General features: G+C 33.8%; 3 protein-coding genes across 7 annotated transcripts; 1 reads left to right on the forward strand and 2 right to left on the reverse strand.

The window, feature by feature from the left end:
• Nucleotides 1-271: 271 nt before the first annotated feature.
• On the reverse strand, nt 272-4,926 carry LOC142551625 (uncharacterized). Its single transcript, XM_075660951.1, has 13 exons — nt 4,758-4,926; nt 4,501-4,588; nt 4,229-4,403; nt 4,014-4,104; nt 3,411-3,446; nt 3,205-3,303; nt 2,768-2,895; nt 2,632-2,680; nt 2,431-2,520; nt 2,247-2,300; nt 1,220-1,285; nt 702-799; nt 272-623 (listed from the first exon to the last, which is right to left on the reverse strand). Exons 1-13 carry the CDS (start codon nt 4,833-4,835, stop codon nt 560-562), a joined length of 1,116 nt encoding a protein of 371 aa, XP_075517066.1. The 5' UTR covers nt 4,836-4,926; the 3' UTR covers nt 272-559.
• Nucleotides 4,927-11,940: 7,014 nt separating this feature from the next.
• LOC142551626 (putative E3 ubiquitin-protein ligase LIN-1) lies at nt 11,941-19,242 on the reverse strand. 5 transcript variants are annotated; one of them, XM_075660956.1, is made up of 17 exons: nt 18,933-19,242; nt 17,335-18,342; nt 17,172-17,232; nt 16,636-17,067; nt 16,481-16,548; nt 15,113-16,390; nt 14,860-15,004; nt 14,519-14,776; nt 14,119-14,428; nt 13,916-14,040; nt 13,710-13,829; nt 13,331-13,462; nt 13,088-13,210; nt 12,900-13,010; nt 12,561-12,704; nt 12,210-12,461; nt 11,941-12,116 (listed from the first exon to the last, which is right to left on the reverse strand). In XM_075660956.1, the coding sequence occupies exons 2-17, from the start codon at nt 18,273-18,275 to the stop codon at nt 12,099-12,101; spliced, it is 4,518 nt and encodes a 1,505-aa protein (XP_075517071.1). In that variant the 5' UTR covers nt 18,276-18,342; nt 18,933-19,242; the 3' UTR covers nt 11,941-12,098. The 5 variants fall into 5 exon arrangements, with proteins under 5 accessions (XP_075517071.1, XP_075517070.1, XP_075517069.1 ...); XM_075660955.1 differs by having other exon boundaries at nt 17,335-18,421; XM_075660954.1 differs by having other exon boundaries at nt 18,850-19,242.
• Nucleotides 19,243-24,371: 5,129 nt separating this feature from the next.
• LOC142550739 (chaperone protein dnaJ 11, chloroplastic-like) lies at nt 24,372-24,842 on the forward strand. The gene has a single exon (XM_075659809.1). It carries the CDS (start codon nt 24,372-24,374, stop codon nt 24,840-24,842), a length of 471 nt encoding a protein of 156 aa, XP_075515924.1.
• The last annotated feature ends 1,828 nt before the right edge of the window (nt 24,843-26,670 follow it).

Genomic DNA, 26,670 nt, shown 5'->3' on the forward strand with positions numbered 1-26,670 from the left:
GCCCCAAGCGGTAACGTCGAGTGAACCGATTTTTGGGGGGACTGTACTACGGTGTATCTTTTCTTTTTAGAAGCGCAGCGCATCCAATGACATTACGACACGTCAGAAATTTATACTGCTCATATAAGCTACCAGTATAACTTATAATTAATTTAATAAATAAAAATACTTCGAATATATTACATTATATTTATTTATTTTTAAAAGGATATTTGCGTGCTTTTGACATTTTATACTATACGGCTTTGTTTTGTACAACTACGGAATGATATGAAGGGGTGCACATTCGATTACCGACCGAACTGAAATTTTTTTACATGAGATCAATTTATTAACAATAATTGATCGAAATCGAACCGAAAACGGTCTCAAGATGATCTTCTGTATTACAGTGCACAGTCCCGATATCTGACTAGGCAACCAAAACAGCCGTATTACAAAAGCAACGGTACCGACTTTGACGAAATAGGCAGACTACAGAGTCGATTGGAGATAAAAAGATACATAGAAACATATAGACACGAGAGTGACCAAAATGCAAAATTCTGAATTTATACTCTCATTGCTGATTGCATTGATTGCAGTATCTCTTGAAGTTCAAGCATTCTTCCACTAGAAACTCACTGCCAAGGAAACCATCACACTAAATTATACCCCCAAAATGTTTTTTGAGCTGCACGATTTACCAGGAAATGACTTACAAGATTCTCTCTGCCATCTCAGATGCTTCCCATCTTGGACTCCATGGACACTCTGTCAAGTTGTTTGACTTGATAGGCACTCCACTTGAGTTGAAATGCTGCAATACATCTAATGGTGATTCTGTAGGCATTTATATGGTAATACTATAGAGCAGGATGTTTACAATCATTTGAATATATTTAAATCTTGACTGTCGAAGACTGACGTGGAAGAAGAGGCAGAGGTTAGACAAAATTAGCGAGCAACGAAGTTATAAAGTGTTTAAAGTGATTTTGCAGATACGATATATAAAATCCAAATGTTGCATAATAGAGAACAGATACTCGTGTAGTTGAAACCAATTATTTTGAGCTAAAGAATGTTTAATGACAATAATGTTAATGATACTAGAGAAAAAGAGGACCGTGATTGAAATTTTTTCGTCATTTGAAGATTGAACACATTTGCTTCTAAAAGCAGTATAATTGAAGGTTTTTTGTTTTCCTAAAACGCACTTCACTGATGCTTATCTTCTTACCTGGGAACTCTGAAGCACCAAAGTTGGCTTTTGCTTAGGGAACTGAAGAGAGAACGTGAAGTGCACCTGGTTCCACAAAATCATTATAGTTAATGCAACTCATCAATAAGGAACACGGATTTCAACCAGCAATTTTTCTTGGGGGTGGGGTGGGATATTTTGCTCAATTGGCCCACGAAAGAATAATACAACAATAATCGTGAACAACAAAGAGTACGAAGAAGATAAACTGATTCAGATCACTAGAGATATGTTTAAATAAACCCTTCTAATAATGAGCAACTGAACAAGGAAATCTACGATGATCTTGCCAGGTTTGGCCACGAGTATTTCTTCATTCAACACACACAAGTAAAGTTCAGCAGAACGTTCATCTATTCCATGCGACAATGGTTCAAACCATATGAAAAATTATAATCAGTTGAATCATCCAGATAAAGACCAAATTCTCAAACTACTGAATCCTCTCCAGCACACACGGAATTTTAAGGGTTTCAAACCAAAAACATGTGTAAGATGATTTACTCGTAGGTGTGTTGTGTACCCATGACCAAAAAAGAAAAAGACTATTTTATTAACCAGGCCCGTAAACAATCACTTCTAGTGATCTAAACTAGTGCCACCAATTGGTGGTACTTGTGCACTCATTGTGGATAACTCATTCATCATAAAATTATCATGATCAGCAATCAATTTTTTAAATTCTTGTTTCAAGGTGACGGAATTGAGAAGGGGAAAAGGCCAAGAGATTATGAGAAAAGGTCAGCACTGTATAAAAGATGCATCTATACTGACTAAAAACCTTTTCACTCTATAAAAAATACATCTATACTGACTAAAAAGTGAAATTTTCAGAACATGGACAACAGAGCTAACTAACAGTAGCAAAACTCGATAATGCAGTCCCAAACACTTTTTTTTCATTGGAACACCAACATAGGCAGCACAAAGTAGATTATGGTTGTGTCCTGTTCAGCAAAATCATAAAGACAGGAAATTAAAAAAAATGCCCAATAACATATCATACCAGAAATGTGAACACCCCAGAAGAAGATAGGAATGTTGCCCTCCTACAAAAGACCTAAGAATCAAAAAAATTATGCCTGAGTAATACTCATGATAGCATGGGGGGGTGAGGGGAAAGCAAGTCAATAAAAGAAATTTAAAAATCAATCATTAGCTATTCCATCAGAAAATTGAAGAAAGCAAACCGGATCAGCTTCTATAGGCCTTCCAAAAAGAGGAGCCAAAGCCGTGATAAACTTCCTTCTTAGTTCAATGGATGAGACTGCATCTTTAATCTATCAAGGAAATGTATGTAAAATAGATCTCATTAACCTGCAGCAACTAGTAATATCTTCAAGTTGTATTTACGATAAGCATCAAGTTTAATTTGTTTAACTGCAGCAAACCTGGGAGTCCAAAATATCTTCCAAAATGGGAAGATATTCAGCCATGCACCTAAAGATGGAAACATCAAAAAAATTCAGACCGTATACTCAACTGAATTTCCAACAGAAGTGGAGAATATTGATCACAAATACTTACATCCCTTCCAACCAAGGAGGGAGTCTAAAATCATCAATAGAAAACAAAGCTTTCAACTCCGCAGAAGAAACCAACTTTAGTCGTGGGGGTGGAGCAGTAGAAAACTTTTTACTAACTGGAAATATAACCTGCAAACAAAATAAAGTACTTGCTGCTCAAAAGAAACACAGATGGCTTGATAAATGAGGTTGAATAAAAAAAGGACGCAAAAAATGAGGAGGCTGAAATTTATATAATCCTAAGAATTAACTTGATAATATTGTTGTTTGAGCACTCAGGTTGACTTAATATTGATTTATTTTGATAAGGTATTGACGGTTGATCTCACAGCAATTCGCAGGAACATGCTCTGCAACAGCTTGAAGGGGGAATAATAAATTGATCCAATATACGTACATAATTTTGTGAGAGTATCATATAATATTTTCCAAACCAACCTGTAAGTAGATCTTCTGTTGCTGTCTCCAGGTGGACCTAGCAACTAACTTATTTAAATCCATGGCCAATAATGGAACAGCAAATTTAGCCTCCTCTGGCTACGCTACAATTTAATGGCAAAATGACCACGGGCAGAGCCAGTCATAAATCAACATTTTCAAATCAAATCAAGAAAACATACAATTCACCAGTCTTTTTTAATTACCTTGTCTATGCCTGAACTCATATATGTTTCAATTCCCTGCAATAATATTCAGCAATTTGGAATGTTTCAGAACATCATGCTACATAAAAAGTTACATCAGAAAAACATGGAACAAGATATGCATCCAAAAGCGAAAAAAGCAAGAACGGGTTGTGAGCACTGAGCACAACACATCAAAATGTCACTCAGGTCCAGGTTATTCCGTTGTGCCAAAAACCTCTCCTGATATAAAAAGTGAACATATTACTGAAATAAAAATTTGGCAAATCCAAACATAAGTCCTACCTACCCACACCCCCTGAGCTCCTCAGCATTACCAGCCTGCCACATGCAAGAGGGAAATAGGGAACATGGATATGACAGAATCTCAGGAGCCAACTTCATAATAAGAGAATGCTATTACCTTTACACAATGTTGAGATATATACTGATAAATAACAATATAGGTAAAGTGGACAAATTTTGAGTAGTGTGTAGTTAAGTTTAAGCCAATTGCAGCAAGCAGAAAGTGATGGACACAGATCATAATCTGGAAATTTAGCAACCAACATATTCAAATGCTTATTCGATTCCACCGCATGTGATAGCCATACAGACACTGACCTTTCTTGAAAGGATAGTACTAATCTCAAACTTCAATCTATCATCGTCAACCTCCTCGATGCGCTTTCTTTGGTATGCCATGTATGAATCCCTGTGAATTGCATAAAGGCAACCATCAACCATGGCAAACATTCAATTCCACCGGGCCGAATTATATAAATATAGTTTAGGCAGTGATTATCTCATCATGCTGCAAAGGTCACATAAATACTCACCGAAGCTCCATTATAAGAGATAACAGTCGAGTTGGATCCTTGCTGTTCCAATCAGTCAACCCATTTTTACGAGATTTTTCGCTATCACCATGATATGGCAGAAAAGTTTCATCCTCGGGCCCAAATATTATATCTGGGGCCGCCAATGGATAAACGCCATTGTATATAACTTCCCCTAGATTTCATAACCCAAAAAAGAGAACACCAAAATGAATTAAAAGTGTCTTCAACGAACAAGAGACTGAACGCATAATCTATACAAGGATACTGACATCTGATATAGTCGAGGCAAAATGGAATGACCAAAGTGAATCGATCAAGCAAGTTAGGGTTTTTGCTGCCTGACCACATTTGCTCCACCTGCAACACATTGTCTTTTGTCATTCCCAGTCACCTAGTTCTCTAATCCAATAATACATCAATTTCCTTTAATTTTCTTAAAGAATCAGAGAAAGATTAAGCTTGCATATGGACACCAAAACATCCACATGCAAAAACATATTTATTAGCTGATGTGATAAACACAAACCTTGATAGAGAAAGGGCAGTTTCCCAGTAAATAATTGAGCTGGGCGGCTATCAGCGGCGGCACGGTGTCGATCGCCATGGTCGCTCTGCTTCTGTGTAGGAGTGAGGAACAGAAGTTGAAGAAACCAAGCGGCGTCGTTTAACTCGGGATTTTTTCTTGTTCTTTTCTATATTTAAACTTAGATATTCTTTTGTTTTCAAAATTACCGTAAAAAAAATCATGTTTCCCTAACAAGAGTAAACTTAGTTTTATGAAAATAGCAAAATTAATTTTGTAGACAAAACAACTGTTTTATATATTTGTAAGGCAATATGTCTGACGGTTTATATATCTATTTATGTAAAACGGGTTAAACCGATTTATATTTAAAATAATAAATAATACTTTTAACATAAAATGTCGTAGTTTTTCATGAGTCAATTAAGGTGGAAGATTAATCACAAAAAATTAATACGAGACAATGTCACATGAGTTTTCGTGTTTGTGGGATGAGATTTTTTTGTTTTACAAATATTTTTTATAAATAATATCAATTACAGAGTTATTATTACATCCACATATATATTAATAATAAATACAGGAACTTAAAATATATGAAATTGTTGAAAAATAATATTTAAAATATGTGTATTGAATATTTGAATGTTGAAAATAAGAGTTGTAAATATTGAAAATTAGTGTGTGATGATGTAGGTAATGATGAATTTATTTTTGGATTATTTGTAAAGATTTTCTATAAATAGATATCTCATTTGTGAAGAAAATCACAATTGAGTTGAGAGAAAAATATTATAAAGTGTGTAGTTTGATAATTTTGAGAGTTTGAGATTTTTACTTTTTACAATAAATTTTTACTTTTTCACAACACGTTATCAGCACGAAGCTCTAAAAGTCCTCCATACTTTTCCAAGCTCCAAACAGAAGAAAAAGATAACAAAAGTAATAATATTTATTTTACTGTTATTTATTTATTGTGTATATATTTAATATATAATATAATGTTATTATGTAATAAAAATTAGAAATAATAATAATAATTTTTTCAAAAACTTGTTATAAATCCTGGGAGGATGTTAAGACGACATCTCACACTCCCGGTAAGGGATACGACAAGTATAAAAGCCTATAAAATTTTTAAACAAAATAACTTATGACACCTCATTATAATAATATGATATGATATACATAATTATTTAAACATTACTAATATTATATACATCATATTATTACCATAAAATTGTACAAATACATACATTTATTTTTTGTACACCAACGGTCATAAACGACTAGTTTTTGTCCTATAAATATGATCTCATAAACACATTCAATCACTCCAACTTTCTCTTCTTCTCTAAAAATTATTCTTCATCAAATTTTTCGAATAAAAAAGAAGATGACTTTCTCAAGGTTATTTTTAATTATTTTGGTTATCATACTCACGAGTCTTGTATTTATTGGAGAATATCATCCTCGTGTGTTTTCTTTATTTTTACGAATGCTTGTACTTGTTGTTTATCCATTACTTTGTATTGCAATATTCATTAACTAATAAAATGCATCGTAATTTTTTTAGTACCACCATCATCACGGGAAAAAATTATATGCCATGGACTCTCGATATAGAAATGCATCTTGAGTCATTGGGTCTAAGGGAGACCATTAAAGAAAATGGTATATCTTCATCACAAGAAAAAGCAAATGCTATAATATTTTTGCGTCGACATCTCAATGAAGGTTTAAAATGTGAATATCTCATCGAAAAAGATCTCATGGCTCTGTGGAAAGGATTGAAAGAAAGATTCGAACATATAAGGGAAGTTATACTTCCGACCGCCCGTGATGAATGGAATATGTTAAGATTTCAAGAAAGTTAGTGATTACAATTCGGCGATGTATCGAATAATCTCGCAATTAAAATTTTGTGGACATGAGGTTACAGAATCAGAAGTGCTTGAAAAAACATTTTCCACGTTTCACACATCAAATATAAATTTACAGCAACAATATAGAGTGCGTGGATTTGCGAGATATTCTGAACTTATCGTCTGTCTTCTTGTGGCGGAAAAGAACAACGAGCTATTAACGAGAAATCATCAGTCCCGACCCACTGGATCAACAATATTTCCAGAAGTAAATTATGTGAGTAAAAATGAATTTAAACCTAGAAACCAAAATCAAATCCAGAGACAAGGTTTTGGTCGAGGTCGAGGTCGTGGTCGTGGTCGTGGACGTGGACGTGGAAGTGGTCGTGGTCGTGGTCGCGGCTGTGGTTTTGAAAACAATCGAGATAGTTATTATTATAACTCATCTCAAAAGGGCGTCACGAACCACCCACCAAAAAGACATCATGAGAACATGAGTGTAAATGAAAATCACTCAAAAAGATTTGAAAGTTCTTGTTTTAGATGCGGTACTCCAAGACATTGGTCTCGTATTTGTCGAGCCCCCGAGCACCTTTGCAAGCTTTATAAAGAATCAATAAAGGGGAAAGAAAAAGAGACTAACTTCACTGAACTCAGTGGCCGTTTGAGTGATTCAACTCATTTTGATGCAGTAGATTTTCTGAATAATTTCTCTGGAAATGATCAATATGCTAGTGGAATAGAAATGAAAAATATTGACGCTGGAGATTTTCTCAATGATTTTTCTAAAAATGAACAATATATTGGTAGAATATAATTGTAAAATAATTTATTTTTCATGTACTCATATGATAATGTTTCATTGTACAAGTATGATATATGTTGTATTTTTCAATTTATTGCATACGTATTGTCAATAATTTTTTTTTTCATTATTTATTTTTTTGAAGTTCAAATATGGAAAATGCTACGAACAAAGATGAAGCATGCATACCTGATAGTGGTACAACGCACACTATCCTCTGAGATAAAAGATATTTCTTGAAACTAAAACCAACAAAAACAATGGTGAATACAATATCAGGTCCTATAGACTTGATTAAAGGATGTGGTAAAGCACAATTTTTGTTACCTAATGGTACAAAATTTTTGATCAATGATGCTTTGTATTCACCACAATCAAAAAGAAATTTGTTGAATTTTAATGATATATATTCCCATGGGTATGATACTCAAACAATGAATGAAGTGAATGAGAAATATATGTGTCTTACCACATACAAATCAGGAAAGAAATATGTAGTTGAAAAACTACAAATGCTACCTACTGGATTGCATTATACATATATAAGTCCAACTGAATCAAACATGGTAGTTGATAATTCTTCAATACTGATCAATTGGTATGATCGATTAGGACATCTTGGTTCAACAATGATGCGAATAATTATAGAAAATACACATGGTCATCCGTTGAAAGACCAGAAGATCTTTCAGAATAATAAGTTTCAATGTAAAGCATGTTCTCTTGGAAAACTTATTATAAGACCATCACCAGCCAAAATCCAAACTAAATCACCAATGTTTCTTGAACGTATTCAGGGTGATATTTGTGGATCAATCCATCCACCATGTGGACCATTTAGATACTTTATGGTATTGATTGATGTCTTCAGCAGATGGCCACATTTATGTTTATTGTCAACTCGAAATGTTGCATTTGCAAGATTACTTGCTCAAATAATAAAATTGAGGAATCAATTTCCCCATTATACAATCAAGAAAATTAGACTTGATAATGTTGGTGAATTTACTTCCCAGACTTTCAATGATTATTGTATGTCTATGGGAATCATTGTTGAGCATCTTGTTGCTCATGTACATACACAGAATGGATTGACTGAATCATTGATTAAACGTCTGCAAATGATTGCTAGACCAATGATTATGAAAACAAAACTCCATATTTCTATATGGGGACATGCAATTTTACATGATGCTGCATTAATTCGTATCAGACCAAGTGCATATCATAAATACTCCACATTGCAGCTTGCATTTGGTAAAGAACCAGACATTTCTCATCTGAGAATTTTTGGATGTATGGTGTATGTGCCTATTGCACCACCGCAACGAAAGAAAATGGGACCTCAAAGAAAGGTTGGAATTTATATCGGTTATGATAGTCCATCAATCATTCGATATCTTGAACCTCAAACAGGCGACGTGTTCACAACACATTTTGCTGATTGTCATTTTAATGAGGAAATCTTCCCAATGTTAGGGGGAGAACAGAAACATACCGAAAAAAAATTACATGGTATGTATCATCATTGTTACATCTGCATCCAAGAACAAAATAATGTGAAAAAGATGTACAGCAAATTGTGCACTTGCAAAGAATAGCAAATCAAATACCAGATGCATTTGCAGACACAAAAGGGGTAACTAAATCATATATATATACTGCAAATGCCCCTGCTCGAATTGAAATTCCGAAGAAACAAATTGAAGATACTCATGATGTCATTAAACGCCTGAAGCGTGGAAGGCCAGTCGGTTCCAAGGATAAAAATCCTCGAAAAAGAAAATTCATAGAGAAATACGATGATCACAAAAGAGAGAATGATGTTCCTGAAGAAACACATGATAATCACAAAATAGAGAATGATGTTCCTGAAGAAACACATGATGATGAAAATGTTCTGTCAGAAACACAAACTGACGAGAATCACGAAATATCTATCAATTATATTAATACTGAAAAAATATGGAACCGAAAAGATATAGAAGAAATTGATGATATATTTTCTTATAATGTGGCAATCGACATCATAAATGATAATGAAGATCATGAACCAAAATCTTTTGGTGAATGTAAAAATCGGCAGGATTGAATAAAATGGAAAGAAGCCATCCAGGTTGAATTGGATTCGCTAAATAAACGTAATGTTTTTGGACCTATAGTCCTTACACCTGAAGATGTAAAACCTGTTGGATGCAAATGAGTTTTTATTCGAAAGCGAAATGAGAAAAATGAAATAGTAAGATATAAAGCTCGACTTGTTGCACAATATTTTTCTCAAAGGCCTGGAATTGATTATGAAGAAACGTATTCTCCCGTGATGGATGCAATTACGTTTCGGTATTTGATTAGCTTGGCGGTATCTGAAAATTTAGAAATGCGTCTTATGGATGTTGTTACAGCTTACTTATATGGATCACTTGATAGTAATATATATATGAAAATCCCTGAAGGATTTAAGATGCCTGAAGCACAAAGTTCAAAACCCAGAGAATGTTATTTTGTGAAATTACAAAGATCATTATATGGGTTAAAGCAATCCGGCCGAATGTGGTATAATCGGCTAAGCGATCACTTGATGAAAAAGGGATATGTAAATAATTCAATATACTCTTGTGTTTTCATTAAGAAACAAATCCGGATGCGTAATTATTGTTGTATATGTTGATGATTTAAACATCATTGGAACAAATAAGGAAATTCAAGAAGTTGTGTCATACTTGAAGGAAGAATTTGAAATGAAGGATCTTGAAAAAATCAAGTATTGTTTGGGTTTACAAATTGAACAAAAAGAATGTGAAATATTTGTTCACCAGACAAATTATACAGAAAAGATCCTTAAACGTTTTGATATGGATAAATCAAATCTTTTAAGTACTCCAATGGTTGTTAGATCATTAAATATAGAAAATGATCTATTCCGTCTATGTGAAGATGATGAAGATATTCTTGGTCCAGAAGTACCATATCTAAGTGCTATCGGTGCCCTTATGTATCTTACAAATTGTACAAGGCCCGATATATCTTTTGCAGTAAATTTATTGGCAAGATTTAGCACATATCCAACAAAGAGACACTGGAACGGAATTAAACATATATTCCGTTATCTACGAGGAACGACAGACTTGGGACTTTTGTATTCAAAAGATGTTAATCCAAGTATAATTGGTTATGCCGATGCTGGGTACTTATCTGATCCATACAAGGCACGTTCCCAAACTGGATATGTATTTACTCGTGGAGGCACTGCAATTTCTTGACGTTCACAGAAACAAACACTCGTAACAACTTCATCAAATCATGCCGAGATTATTGCACTACATGAAGCAAGTCGTGAATGTGTGTGGTTAAAATCAATGACCCAACATATCCAAATCTCATGCGGATTATCATTTGACGAGAAGCCTGTAATACTATATGAAGATAATGCTGCATGTGTTGCTCAAATGAAAGAAGGATACATAAAAAGCGACAGAACTAAACATATTCCTCCTAAGTTCTTCGCATTCACCAAGGAGCTTGAGAAGAATAAATATATTGATGTTCGTCACATTCAATCAAGTGAAAACTCATTATATCTCTTCACAAAGGCACTTCCTACGACAATATTCAGAAAGCACATATATAATATTGGGATGCGTAATCTACGAAATTTGTGAAGAATTGTTCGTGTCAACATGAGGGGAAGTTTACGTGACTGCACTCTTTTTCCCTTGCTATGGTTTTTATCCCAATGAGTTTTTCCTAGTAAGGTTTTTAACGAGGCAGTATAAAAACACGTAATGAAGACAATCATTATGATCATCATCACAATGGTGAGTGTTGAAAAATAATATTTAAAATGTGTGTATTGAATATTTGAATGTTGAAAGTAAGAGTTGTAAATATTGAAAATTAGTGTGTGATGATGTAGGTAATGATGAATTTATTTTTGGATTATTTGTAAAGATTTTCTATAAATAGATCTCTCATTTGTGAAGAAAATCACAATTGAGTTGAGAGAAAAATATTATAAAGTGTGTAATTTGATAATTTTGAGAGTTTGAGATTTTTACTTTTTACCATAAATTTTTACTTTTTCATAACAAAAATGTCATTCACCTGGTATAATATAAGTTTTAACATAAAATTTGAATGTAAACTCTTAGCCCAAATTTTTTATTTAGTATTGAGAATATATATACTTAGCTATCCAAGAATTTACTTGTGTTTGCGTTGATTTAAATACTTTGTTGGCAAAAATTTGTGTGAAACGGTCTCACATGTTGTATTTTGTGAGACGGATCTCTTATTTGGGTCATCGATGAAAAAATATTATTTTTTATGTTAAGAGTATTACTTTTTATTGTGAATATCGTTAGGATTGACCTGTCTCACAGATAAAGATTCGTGAGACCGTCTCACATGAGATATACTCTACTTTGTAAAGACACTTGGAAGAATTATAATTATGCAATAGATATATATGATTTATATTTTCTTTGATCTCTCAATATATATGAATATTGATTTTATCATTGATATAATATCAAATTCTCCTCATAAAAAAAAAATCTTCCTCAAATTATTCGATAAAAGATTTTATAATAGACATTTTCAGCAGGAAGAAACTTTAAATTTTCTGCAAGGAAGAAATTTTCTGAGATCAAGAACCCGTTGAAGTATATAGAATTCTCAGTCCAAACTCCAAGCCTGCAACCAACTCAAATAAGGGGAAAAATGATCAAAAATTTGTACTTTGATGTCATTTCTTCATTAGCAGAAAACAATGTTAAATCTTGGTACCTGGATTTTGCCATCCGAGGTTCCAGCAAATAGCTTTTGCCCTTCTGAATCCATCACGAGAGACGTAATTCTTGCACTCCCTCCACATCTCGTTTTAATATGCGTAATATTTGTCATTCTTTCTTTATGCCAAACTTCAATAACCCCACATTTTGTGGCAGCAAATATGAAGTCATTATTTACAGCAATCTGATGAATTTCGAGGCCAGTCGACAACGACCCAATCACTGCCTTGTTGGACAGCGAAAACACCTTAGAATGCAAATGTTGTTAGAAAAAACAGTCAGTAAAACTGGATGGTCACCAAGTTTGGGGATTGAAAACAAGTTGAGATACCAAAGAAGTTAATACCTTTCCTGCTGTACCATCAACAGAAGTTCCACCAGCAAATACGAGGCCACCGTGAATTTCAAGTGAGTGGATTGTTTGTTTGCCTAGTAACTTTTTGGCACCAGAGTAGAATGTTGATGATGTTAGTGTTCTTAAATCCACCTCCTGTTAACAAATTTCCATACTTTTAACATGAAAATGGTTCTTGGAAAACATGATCTTGAGTACTTGATTCTCTAGATGTGGATTATGAAGAATATAAGGCAGACAAATAACTTGGTCTTTATTTAATCAAGAACTCTACTTAGACAGAATCGTACATACATATGTTTCATTACACTTTAATGTTGAATGTGCTACCTGGATCGTGTAACCAGAGGAACCGCAGTAGAGTTTATGGCCATGAAAGGTAAGGCACTTGATTTGTTTGTTTAAGTTAATGTGTCTTGAAACGCCCGACCAGTTATAAACCTAGACAGAGTTGATGCTTAGAACATCAATAATTTTATAAAAGGTTAAGATAATAAGTGCAAGATTAGTACGCCAACCTTAACACCATGCCCTTGAGAAGCATAGCAAGCATAACTAGCATTTGCTGTCAACAAAACCACAGATTCTTTCACATCGTGTACCTGAATACAGTAAATTTCATCCTGTTTGATCGACCAAACCTGAATATGATAAAGTAACACAAATTTCAGTAGATGCTAGAATTGGGAATTTTCGTTTCACATTTTTCTGATATAGTTTAGAGTCATATATGAATATCTATAAGAAATGTGAAGCCTTACTCGAATAGTTTTGTCTAAAGATCCACTGTACAGCTTGTCGAGTGAAGGTGGGACATAAAGGCATGTAACAGCCTTCGAGTGTTCACGAACTTCTTGAATTAATCGAGGAGTCTTCCTTCCTGTGTCCCACACCTGAATGCAATGGGAAATGTTTATATTTTTATTGACAAATTCAACAGGTTCAAAACAAATTTTTGAAAAAGAATATATTGTTGGAAAGTAAAGCATGTGTTGTTGAAATGTAAAGAACTGCAGTGTTGTGCAACCTCCAACAACCAAGAATCTTGATAAGTAACATGGATAAACAACTAGATACGTGTACTCAAGATGGCGACAATTATACTGCAAAATGAACAGTGAATAATGGTTTTTTCCTTACTTTTATGGTTCCATCCGCGTGGCTGCTTATCAATCGATTCTTAATATGAAGCATAGAGAAAATTTCGCCATTCATGGACACGTCGAGCTCAGGGCCCTCAACACAAGACCATAGATCTGCCTGAAAATGCTCAAGTGTGTTTTAACTTTTAAAGATAAGCCTTAAGTTAAAGACTCCAACAAATTAAAGGATGTTACACGACTCACTGGGTCAATGGATGACATGTTCATCAATGCTTTCATTATATCATGTGCCACCGTGCAAATTTTCTTGAGACGCCTTAAGATTTTCCACATACTTTTGGCATATACCGCGACTTCATTCAGTCCAACTGTAAGCGTTGTTCACTAATTTAAGTTACGGATAATAAAATTCCTAATCGTTTATCGATTTGATAAATCACATTTACCTGGTTCACTGATGAATCCTCTAACAGCAAGTGCAGCCAGTATTTTGTCCTCATTGTTCTTTGACGATTGTAGCACGTTAATGAACTTGTCAAGCAATGATTTACGAGCTACATCCCTTATTCCACAATCAGGGAAACTATAAAGCATGTGCACAAGCCATGTGGCCACCACTAGACAAGATTTTGCTATATCAATGGGATTGCTTGTAAAACATTCATTCAGAGCTTTAAAAATAGCGCCTTTCTCATGATTAGAAAGTACGAACGCCATTCTTCTCTCCCAACTCCTTGATGCTCTCTCTTCGTCATTCTATAATGGGTAATCAAGCATTAAAAAGGGAAAAAATGAACAAAATAACGAATAATCAAGAAATAACTTCAAAAGTAGGCCACACGATACCATTGTTTCGCAAAATTCTGTTTCTTCTGTCTTCACTTCCTCCCCTCCTACTACAGAATTATATGGTTGGTCTAACCCTGCCATTTTTAGCAGCCAAGAATCCATAGATGGCTTCTTTGAAGCTCTTGAATGTCCCGAAAGAGATGATAGTGCACCAAGGGCCAAGATTTGAGAAGATGGGAAATCTTTTCTTTGAAGTGCCTCTAACAGTGCTGCCATGGCTTCTTCCCTATATATGCTCATCTTCCGAGGAGCGTCCTAAGAAGTAATTTTTTTTATCAAAATTCCCGACATTCCTCGTATAAATTTCGCTAAATTAGAGATCATGAATAAAAACCGACCAAAAGGTCAAGCTGAAGAAGAAGAGTAGCAATGGCAGGCTTTTGCTCCATTGGAGACATTTGCAAATAGACCAAGAGGGTGTGCATTGTACTAAATGTTCCCTCTTCTTTAATCATTTGCAAAATCTTGTTGCTTAGTGTTCTCCTGTATCACAAAAAAATGAGGGAATAATTTTAGTTATGATGAAAAGGGAAAGACTGAGGAATTAATTTCGAGATGGAGATGTTTGAGGTTGAAGGAATGGTGTCATACCGGCTCAGCTGAACTAATTCACAGAAAAACTCTACACATAATCCTCTTACACTATCATTTCCACCATGAAATAACTCGAGAACTAGAGATAATTCAATTCCATTAGCCACCATATTCCTGCAGGTCATGTCAATTCTAACGCAACTCAAGAGTATAGATACAACAGCTTGTCTTTCATAAACCCTATTCAGGGAATTCAGCAGAGCTGGGATTCCATTTTCGGAGATAACATCCACTGCGTTACGTGACATGTCGCTCTCATCTCCTCCCACGACAATTTGCTCAAGCAATGCTATAGCAGCATCTTTGGGTGCTATAGCAAATTTAAGATCAGCTGAATCTTCGTTTTTGTTCGAAATTATATGTACAAGTGTGGGTGTAAGATTGTGCGAAGAAAGATGAGAGAACGACGGCCTGAGCATATACATAATAGTAGCAGATTCGGCAAGACCTTTTTTCAATAAATCAGCCAGATAGTAGAAATCTGTGTCGATGCTTGTCAGAAGTTCACCGACACTCTCATCCGATTGAATAAGCTTCGAAAGTATGTAAATTGTTGTTCTGAGAACATCATTGTTCAATGATGCCGACAGTATTTCCATAAATCCATTTACTATAGTAGGTGAAGATAAATACGAATTAATAGCCGAATCCACGTTCAAGTCCCCCCAGATGCTGGCTATCATCAAGACAGCAGCTTCACATTCCTGCAAGTCCTCAGAATTACAAAGACACAGAATGTAAGGTTTCAACGCATTGATCATCATTTCAACAGATGCTTGAGATATCACACTGGTCGGAGATGTGGAAAGTCCTGTTCGTGTGAATCTTTGAGGTTTATGTTCTGTTTCATTATTGATGCTCCGGTCACCTGGAACATTGGACGTGTAAGATAGAATGGATTCTGATTCCATGTTGCTCAAAAAGTTTCGTGGCGTTTCAGAGCATGAAAATTCCTGAGCAAGGTCAGGATGTTGTTCTTTCCAAGAGGTTATCAGCCTCTTGAGAACATAATTCGTCTTAGGGAGTGAAACGGCAGAGAAAGGCTGTCTGGTAATGGGGCAAGTTGTGTTTCCTCTATTCATCCATTCTTGGATGGCTTTCCTTTCATATGTTTGTCCCGTTTCGAGGGTGACAGGATCATTGAAGATTTGACCAGTTATAGGGCAGACAAAATCTTTTGGGGGCCTCGACTGAGGAGTCACTATCTCGGATCGTGGAGAATGTGCGACTCTCTGGCTTCCTTCATCACCTTGATTTAGAGAATTCCCATGAACACTGGACATTCATAATAAATAGATATTAGAAAAGTGATTGTGCCTTGAGAAATAAGATAACTGGAGGAGTTACTAACAGCTAAAAACACACCTCTCTGAAAATACTTGTCTTACACTTCGAGTATTACTGGTACTTCTATTCGAGGACTTTGCATGTCCCTGGTTATCTAACCATATTTAGTGTAAACCCAAAAATCCAAATGACAAATGAATAAGTATAATTAGTTTTAAGTGACTGAAACATACTGCCATTTCTCCATTGGAGTCTCGTGAACCAATGCTTGAATTATCACAGAATGAAAGTGGAGAACCAGGTCGAGAAGTTGAAACTGAGGAATCCATGGCACCAGTGGAGAGGAGTCGCAGCATGGTTGTTTGGACCTTTCTAGAACTTGTATCCTCTTTTGGAGATGAAATATTTGGAGGAGTTTTAGGTGAATCTGTTGGAGAGCTATTTCGAGGAGATTGTCCCCAACTTTTCAGTTTAACTAGTTGTCTTCGGGATATAGTCTCTTCATCTTTCTTTAGTCTGATGCTGCTATTAGAGACAATTGATCTTGTGTCATCGACCTTTGGTACACCAAATCCCTTGCCAACATTATCATGTGCTCCATCTTGAGTTCCTGCAACTACATTAAGATCGTCACAAAAATCTTCACGCTCGTCGGGGATTTCCTCCTGAAAAATGAATGAGTAAAAAATCATGTAGAAGAACTGTTGTGATTACTAGCGCAAAACAGTGGAAGAATAGTAGGAAAAAACTAAACACTTCTTAAGCTTACCTGAGTGGCCCAAGCAGTGAAGTTCTCCTGATTCTCCGAAGGGGTTGAAGTTATATTCAATCTGATTAAAACCAAAACTCATATACTTCTGGGCCAACTTCAACATAATGTCAAACTGTAAACAACATATCTACTTATAAAGTATAAATAACTAAATTTCTACCTGGAAGCTTTCCTTGAATCATCTTGAGGTCTCATAACTGGAGAAAATCCAGCACTCTTAGGCAGAATCGGACCAAATTTTACGTAATCAGGAATCGACCGGCTGCTGGTCTCGTGTAGGGGAGTCATTGGTGGCTCTGCAATAGGAAACATAGGAATTACCTTCCTGCTAGTAGAAGGATCATAGTTCATGCAATCCTTATAGTACTTGGCGTAAAGCTTTGTATTCTCATCCAAAGACTGCCCATAAAGCTGCTCCAACCGCTGAATTCTCTCGGCTTGCTCAGGCCTCACGGACAAGATTAAAGATTCGTTAAAATACTGATCAAAATCCACAGAAAACGACAAGTCGGACGTGTCCGGAATCACATCCGTCACTATCCGACTCCTCTCCTCGAAGTACCACCCAATAATCGAGTTCATCTGAGGAAGGAATAGAGATTTCCAGAGCTCGGGAGCAAAATCAATCCGCGAGAAAAAAGGGTCTATTATAAACATCTCTATAATATGAAGAACCGAATTGTTCAAATTATTCCTCAACTTCCACAAGAATGCGAGATTCAAATGAGCCCAAGCCGAGAGGTAAAAGTTTGGGACTCCTGCTGTTTTCTGACTTGAATTTAACATAGCACACACTTGTAACATCTTTTCCGCATAGTCTAAACGAGCCATCTTAGTTTCTGTATTAGTTGTGTTGATTGCTTCCTCGAGAGCATCAATCCCCCAATCAAGATTTGCTAAAACTGCTTGATCTGAGTACCTTACTTCTCTATCTTTGTCGGTGTCTGGCTCCTCAGCCGCTAATCTCTCAGCACATTGTTCTTTGTGCTGAGTTCTTCGATCTTTATCTATTAATCTATCTTGAATGAAACTTCCCACAGTGGTGATCAGTGTTCTAACTATATCCTTTTGGTCCATTTCAAACCTATAATTCCCAGACATTATTGGAGCACTTTATTCTTTTGAATCAGTCGAGGATCACAAATTCATCCCTGAAATTCTTATCCACCTGTTACATTATCATACATGTTCAGTACGTCAAGAACACCGATCCATTAGTACGATTCCACTCACATCGATTCTGAATGCTGAAAAACAAACACGGAATGATTATCACTTATTTCCTCAAAAACTAAGCAGTTACGAATTAGACTTCAAACCTCCATTATTGATCTAAATTGTTGCAGTATTCAATCATCACAAATGCATACAATGGAGCTCTCAATTGGATTAAAAATAAAAATAAAAATAAAAATCAATTTCATGTCATTGAAAAAATACAGTTCGATACGGATATCGAATTTCTGGACCACCCTTAACACCTCTAGCAACAAGAATTGCACATCATTCATATGCACAAATCGCAGAATCGATAGTTTATGACATCTGAGACAGAAAGCAGGATAATAATAGTGAAAAAATCAGCAAACAAAAGCAGATAAGAATTCAAAAGTATGCACTCCGTAAACAAGCAAGAAAACACGAGTTGATCACATATTTGAACAGAAAACAGTACCTAACACATCCCCTTCAAAGATTATGCAGAAATCTGTGTTCTTTATTTGTATAAAAATCAGATACAGAGACAAAGATGAACACTTTTTAATGAAGAAAACGAAACTCGTCGCCCACGAAAGTTCAAAATCCCAGAGAACTGCCCGAAGCAAGGAGAAAGTACTCGTTGAACAAGTAAACCAAGAAAATACACAAACAAACAGCAAATGATTGGTGAATAATGACAAAATAAAATGAAACAAGAATCAAATGGTTTCTACAAAATGGGTGGACTCGAAAATGGAGGCCGGCATTTTCCCAGCCGGCTTTTTGAGTATCATCATCAAATAGAAAGCGCGGATGGTGTCATACAAGCCGGATTAATTTATTTCCTGAGCTTGACATATATGGGATTCTGTATATAAGAAAAATGAAATTGCAGATGACAGAGACACATTTGTGTCTTTGGCTGTGTTTTTATTGGATTTGTCACATCAAATTGAAAAAGATATTGGGATAATTTACGTAAAATCATGTTGACAACATGTTTGCGCTAGAAAATTCAAAAGTCATTCTCCGATTTTAGCTCTAATTCATTTTTTTAGGGAATTTTAGCTCTAATTCTACCATCATTATTTTTGTAGTTTATTTTTAAGAAATCGGGGAGACAGATTTTTCACAATCGTGTCTTAAATCGTGACTTTGTTCCAAGTTTTGGATCTTGATATCAATGCCATTAATTTGTGTAGTTTTTATCTACATAAAACATTTATAAATTGATTATTTTAGTATTCTGAACAATTTATTAATTTAAAAATATATTAACTAATCGATAAATTAATAAATCATTTGTTTGAAAGAATGTTTTTTCTTTAGGAGATGAAGTAGGCTTGAGGAATTTAAATGAATTAACTATTGAAGAAGGCATCCGTGAAGACAATCATTAATGATCACCAATTGGATTATCCGAGTGAAATGATGCATGTCCCTACCTCTGGAACCAATTAGGTGGAGGAAAAAGTACTCATAGCGTCAAAAATGCTCCATATTTTTTTTTTTTGGTCTATATATTTATATAAAGATCTTGAAAATTATCATTTTATCAAAATTATTTATTTAATAAATTAATATAATTCGAGATGCAAAAAAATTTTATTTTAAAATTTATAGAATTTTTTTTTTCTTTTGATTATGTAAGACGAACTCGATCCTACGACTCAAGAAGAGGATAAGGGAGGTTGAGATCACCTGAGCTATCTCCGATGTATCATTAATTTATAGAATTAAATCACACACAAAAAGTTAAAGATTCCAAGAATCGGAGAACAGAGACCAATCCACTTTTGTGCGATTCCGATGCGATGTGTTCTCATTTAGTTGCTCCACTTCATACAACGATACGGTTAGATTGCGTCAATGATTGAACAAGCTACAGTTGAAAGACACGTGTCCCTATCTGAAAACATTTGTCGAATAAAAATTTTTAAAAGACACGTGTCGCTACAGTTAAATCCTAGTATTTACTTCGGACTGCGGACAGTTTCTTCGATGTTTTATTAAAAGAATAGATATTTCGTGAGACGGTTTTACGGATATTTATCTGTGAGACGGGTCAATCTTACTGATATTCTCAATAAAAAGTAATACTCTTAGCATAAAAGTAATACTTTTTCATGGATGATCCAAATAAGAGATCTGTCTCACAAATACGACTCGTGAGATCGTCTCACACAAGTTTTTGTTTTACGTAAATTACAACGTACCCCGTAGACAATCTATCCACACACACATATATATATATATCAGTACAAGATTCAAACTCGTCATAATATATATTCCTCGTGTAATTTTCAACATGTTTTTTAATCCTAAAAAAATGAGTGAGTTGAAACACAAGAAATTCAGTGAATTATTTATTCTCGTAACAGAATATCGAAGTCAATATATATAGACATAATATATATATATGAGTGTGTATTATCATGTCATTCAAAATATTTGATTAAGAAAATTGATTAACGTTATGAATCCAGTAATTATAGCAGTTGGATTTATCATCGGGATGAAGATTATCCAGTTTGTACAAGTACTTATTAGTGACAGTACCTTTGTTTGTTTGTTTTTTTTTTTTTTTGTGTTAGCATCATCTGATTTGGAAAATGATATAATTTAAAGTATTTTAGACATATAATATATCAGTCATAAATTTTATTTAAATAATGCATATTAGGTCAATTTGCCCACCACGCACCCCTTATTATAAAACTGGATTGCCGTCAAGGGCACGGCGCAAAACCGTGGATTCAATGCATATGTCCCATTGGGTAAAGTTTTTAGAGGACTTTTGAATAAATTATTAATTAATATTAGAAGCGTTTGTCATCTCTAAAAATAAATTGATTTTTGGTTTTTGGTTTAAAAAATATATTTTTTTTTTGTTTTTAAAATTTATATTTTGTGTTAGTTTATGCTTTGTTTAATTGAAATCATATGGTGATGTTGCAAATGTTTAAAAAATGTTATTACGATTTTTTAAAACATCATAATCATTTTTTAAGCATTTGTAAATACTAGCAAAAACCGGTGGGCTGTTGATCCAGCTATTACAAAAGAGATTCTAGTAAAAATTTGATATTTTAATCACTTGTTTATCAAACACCGTCTATTTCTGATTTTTAAGTTTTAAAACAATACACTTTTTTATTTTTCTCCAGCTAGACCTTTTTTTAAAGGAAAATCGGTTTTTATCACCGGTCCGGTTAAAAAAACAATCATGAAAAATATATATTTTCAAACATATTAGCTGAATTTTTAAGTTTAGAAAAGTAAAAACATAAATTTCAAATTAACTTCTCGTATGTTTATATAGTATTTCAAGTTTAAATAATAATAATAATGTAGTTTGAAATATATTTTAGTTTATTTATTTATGTGTAAATAAGTAACAGTAAATTTAATATATATGATATGTTGTTTCGTTATTTTAAAAAAAATTATATTCAATATTCATTATTTCTAGATCGGGACCACAAAAAGTAAAGGTTAGATGAACAAGTTGCATCTGGATTCTCTGTACAGAAAATGAAGTTGCACTTGGAAAAGAAACAAACAAATTGCATGTGCATTGACACTTGAATCTCACTCTCAATCATCGGGAAATACAACAAGAAAATTATCATATTTCTCAATATCACTGTCAATTGAATGCATGAATATTATACTATTATTTAAATATATTTAATTATTAAAATAATATAATAATATTATATTAAAATAATATAATAATATTATATGATTATTTAATAATATTTATAATCTTTAATATAAATATTTATAATAAATAGAAACAAAAAAAAAATTTTAAAAAATAAAGAGCTCTGCGCGCGCAGGGAAAATGGAGCATAACAACGCATCTCCGTTGGAGAAAAAAACCCTGAGTAAAAATGATGTTTAGTTGGAGATGCCCTTGCTCCGCAAAAATAAAGTCAGACTTATTTAATGGATATATAATTACTTATATTTTACTTTTCAGAATATATAGATTTAACACTTTCTTCACGACATTAGTCGACATAATTAAAATTTTATTTTATATTTTATAGTATTAAATTGCACGTCTAAATATTTTTCATAGCGACGAAAAAGAATGTCGATAATGTAGAAATAAATTACTTTCATACATTTTGATATGTTATTGAAATTCATTTGTTTTACTTTAATACAGTTCAATCATACATATTATAATGTTTAAAAAATTTCGAGATATATTATCATAATATATATTTTTAAACCTATTTGTCCTTATCAAAAAAGATTTTAAATAAGCTTTAAAAAATATATATTTTTAAATAACCTTTTAAAAAAAAAAAGATATTTTAAAATAATTTAGTGGGAGAACGGCCACAGAGTGAAATGCAGATGAACAAGTTGTCAAGTTGCTTACACTACCAAGTCATTTGAGAAATCATCGTCGTATATCGATCGGGTCTACACATGTGGATCTCATGATTTGGGGTAATCGGATCTGACTTTAGGACAATCCTAAAGACAACATTGATTTTCCCTCCCCAAGTTATGGCAATTTTTTTGTTGTAATATTTTCGCTCATACATATTTCGTTGAGGAGTCACGTAATTAAATTTTTTTATATATAAAATATAGTTTTTTTCTTAAAATAATGTAAATAGATTAATGGCATTTTAAAAAAATATATATATAATTACATTGACAACACACGTGTATATTAACCACTAGATTATGTTTCTTGTGAAACGGTTTCACGAATTTTTATCTGTGAGACATGTCAATCCTACCGATATTCACAATAAAATACGATCCATGATACCGTCTCACACAAGTTTTTGCCGAACCACTAACTTACAAAAAGTTTAACAATAAAATTGAATTTAATTAAATTATTTTTGAAAATAAAAACTAAAATGGATCACAATAACATATTTATAGAACTACGAAACATACATATCTAAAAAATGTCACACAAATATATAAAAGATGGTTTGTCTATATTTTATAAATATGGTAAATATAAACTCAATGTAATCGTCATTACATTACCAGAGTCAATAGACCTTATCAGTAAACATTGTATAATTTTCTGTTAATAAAAAAGAAAACACACCCCACATGCCATGTCGGGTCCCGATGGAATAGTCTTTCGGAGTAGAGACCAAAAATTTCAAGCTCCTAGCTAGTGGTTGAAATGCTGATGAAACATGATAATTATAGGCTATCAAATTAATTAAAACATAATCTTAAAAAATAAAATAGATAAATTTTTTAATCTGTGATAAATTAAATGGTAACATCAAAATGATTTTTAATTACTTTTGGAGATTATAAAAGTATAAAGATATTTAATCCAAACTTTTATATAGTCCGTAGAAACCTAATGATATTCAAGTTAAAGTTCCGAAGAATTTTATAAGTTTAGTGATATTCAACATTGAATTTTTAAAAATCTACAAAAATATATTTATTCAAAATATCAATAGATTTTAATAACTTCGATGAAATGTATTGATATACACACAGTAAAAATTAAATTATAAATGACTTTGGGCAAAAACTTATGTGAGACGGTCTCACGGGTTGTATTTTGTGAGACATATATCTTATTTAGGTAATCCATAAAAAATATTATTTTTTATACTAAGAATATTACTTTTTATTGTGAATATCGGTGGGGTTGACCTCGACTCACAGATAAAGATTCATAAGACCATTTCACAAAAGACCTACTCTTGACTTTGATACAACTTAAAAATTGAATGAATGTTTAAAATTTATAACTAATATATTTATCTCTCTTTTTCTCACTTCACCTCTCATAATCTATCCCACTCTCTCGTGTCTTCAAAATGTATATTTATATATCACTAATTAATTACCTGCATCCACCATGTTCAAGTGGATAAGCTTTCTTCTCTCATACGCATCATTACCGGTTCATCAGTGGCCCCCACATGACATTATTCATCTATAAATAAATTTCCACATATTCGATCCCATCCATCCTGTAATCTTATGGCTTGCACATCGCCGTCTCTCTCAATCGGCCGCAGATTCTCCGCATCTCCGGCTCCGACTTCTCTGGATCAGCTCAGTTTCCGCCGCCCGATCCAAATCTCCGCTCGTTGCGCAACAGCAGAAAGGACGTGGGCATCCCCTGAATCAGCTCTGCAGACGGCGTCGTTTTACGATGTCCTCGGGATCCAAGCCTGCGCATCGGGTCAGGAGATCAAGTCCGCCTTTAGGAAATTGGCGAGGGTCTTGCATCCCGACGTCTCGCCCAGCTATGGAGAAGATGCGAAGTCTGCTTCTGACGAATTTATGAGAGTGCACGCGGCTTATGCGACTCTCTCGGATCCGGAGAAGCGCGCGTTGTACGACATCACGCTCTCGCGGCGTCGTAGGAGGGAGGCGCAGCTGGCGGCGGGTGCTTCTCCGGTGACGAGCCGGCGGAGGCGGAATTGGGAGACTGATCAGTGTTGGTAGAGTAAAATAAATATTCTAGCCATTATCCATAGACCTTTTCTAGGTAGTCGGCCACACGCATATTTTTTTTTAATTTTGATCAATTTTTTTTTAAGAAAATTCATTTTCTTAAAAATATAATTGATCAGTTTTCTTAAAAATATAATTGATCAAGATTATTTTACAAATTTAGCCTCGTGTGCTTGTGTACATATTTTCATTTGAAAAGCTAAAAAAAAGAGTTGTAGCAGTTAATTTTGCGATATGAGTAATATTAATGTATAGTATCTGGGACGACAAAAGGAATAGATAAGCCTCTAAATCAGACTTTCTGTAAAAAAAATATTTATGTTTTTGTGATTTATATAACAGTAACTAATTATTGAATTTCATTTAATATTAATTTTCATTATTTTGAGAATTAAAATTTTTACATTATTGGAGTTATATTATCCAAAAACCAGCATAATCGTGGTATCATCGTCCTACGGTGGAACAAAGGTTCCCTGTGTTGTTCTGGAGCATAAAATGTTTTATTTGTTTACTTTTTGGATCGAAATTAAACCAAAACAAATTAAATATGATGAGAATTTGAAAGTCTGAACTAGAGCAAAGCTCGAATAATCTAAACTTTCAGATTAAATTAAAGAGTATGTCTTTTGTGAGACGATCTCACGAATCTTTATAAGTGTCAATCCTATTAATATTAACAATAAAAAGTAATATTTTTTCATGGATGATCCAAATAAGATATATGTCTCACAAAATACGACCTGTGAACGTCTCACACAAATTTTTATCTAAATTAAAAACTTGATTTCAAGTTCGACTCAAAAGATATTGCATCTATCGAGAGTCTGAGACTATTAGGGCACCCGCATTCGTTATTGTTATAACACACACCACCTCATCAAAAATCGTAGGGTCCACATGCCACATACACATTACATAAACACATCTATTCTCCCACATTCATTTTAACATTCACACTCATTATTTGTAGGTCTCGTTGTCCACTCATTCATCTTATTCTTACTTTAAATTAAATAAATTCAATTTCAAATTTTTTAAAAATTTTAATAATATAAATTAATAATAATATATTTTTATATATTTAGTACGTAAAATAATTTAATTTTATGTGTGTCATTTATTTAAAATTAAAAATTTATTATAAACCTAAAATAAAACGGTACAACATATAATAATAAATAACACTTGTATAAAAATAAAATAAAATAAATTAAACTTAAGAGAAGATGCAAAATACTAATTCAAGGATTGTTGTTGTATTGTGACCAAATATGTTCAACTAAGTCGGCACGAAGTTGGTGATGCACATGAGTGTCACGTATCTCGGAATTTGTTCGGAGATATTCATGAAATCCTCGGTTTGAGCCCTGGATGGGTTGTGCGGGTTCTTCACCTTCATCGTTGTACCAATTTGTCACGTTAACCCCCTCATCTTCGACAATCATGTTATGTAAAATAATGCATACTAACATAATATATTTTAACTTTTTTCTGTACCAATAACGAGCTGGACCTCTGACAATTGCCCATCGAGCTTGGAGCACCCCAAATGCTCGTTCAACATCTTTTCTTGCAGACTCTTGTCTTTCCTTAAAAAGCCTCCTCTTTGGATCCTCCGGGCAAGGAAAAGCCTTAATGAAAGTGGCCCATTCCGGATATATTCCATCTGTTAAATAATACCCCTTCGTATATTGAGTCTAGTTGACCATGAAATTAATCTCTGGTGCATTTATTTGCAACACGTTATTGAATATGGGAGATTCATACAACATGTTAAGATCATTACGTGAACCGGCGACACCAAAGAATGCATGCC

Source organism: Primulina tabacum, chromosome 7 (genome assembly GCF_025594145.1).
Source record: "Primulina tabacum isolate GXHZ01 chromosome 7, ASM2559414v2, whole genome shotgun sequence".
Taxonomy (NCBI): domain Eukaryota; kingdom Viridiplantae; phylum Streptophyta; class Magnoliopsida; order Lamiales; family Gesneriaceae; genus Primulina; species Primulina tabacum.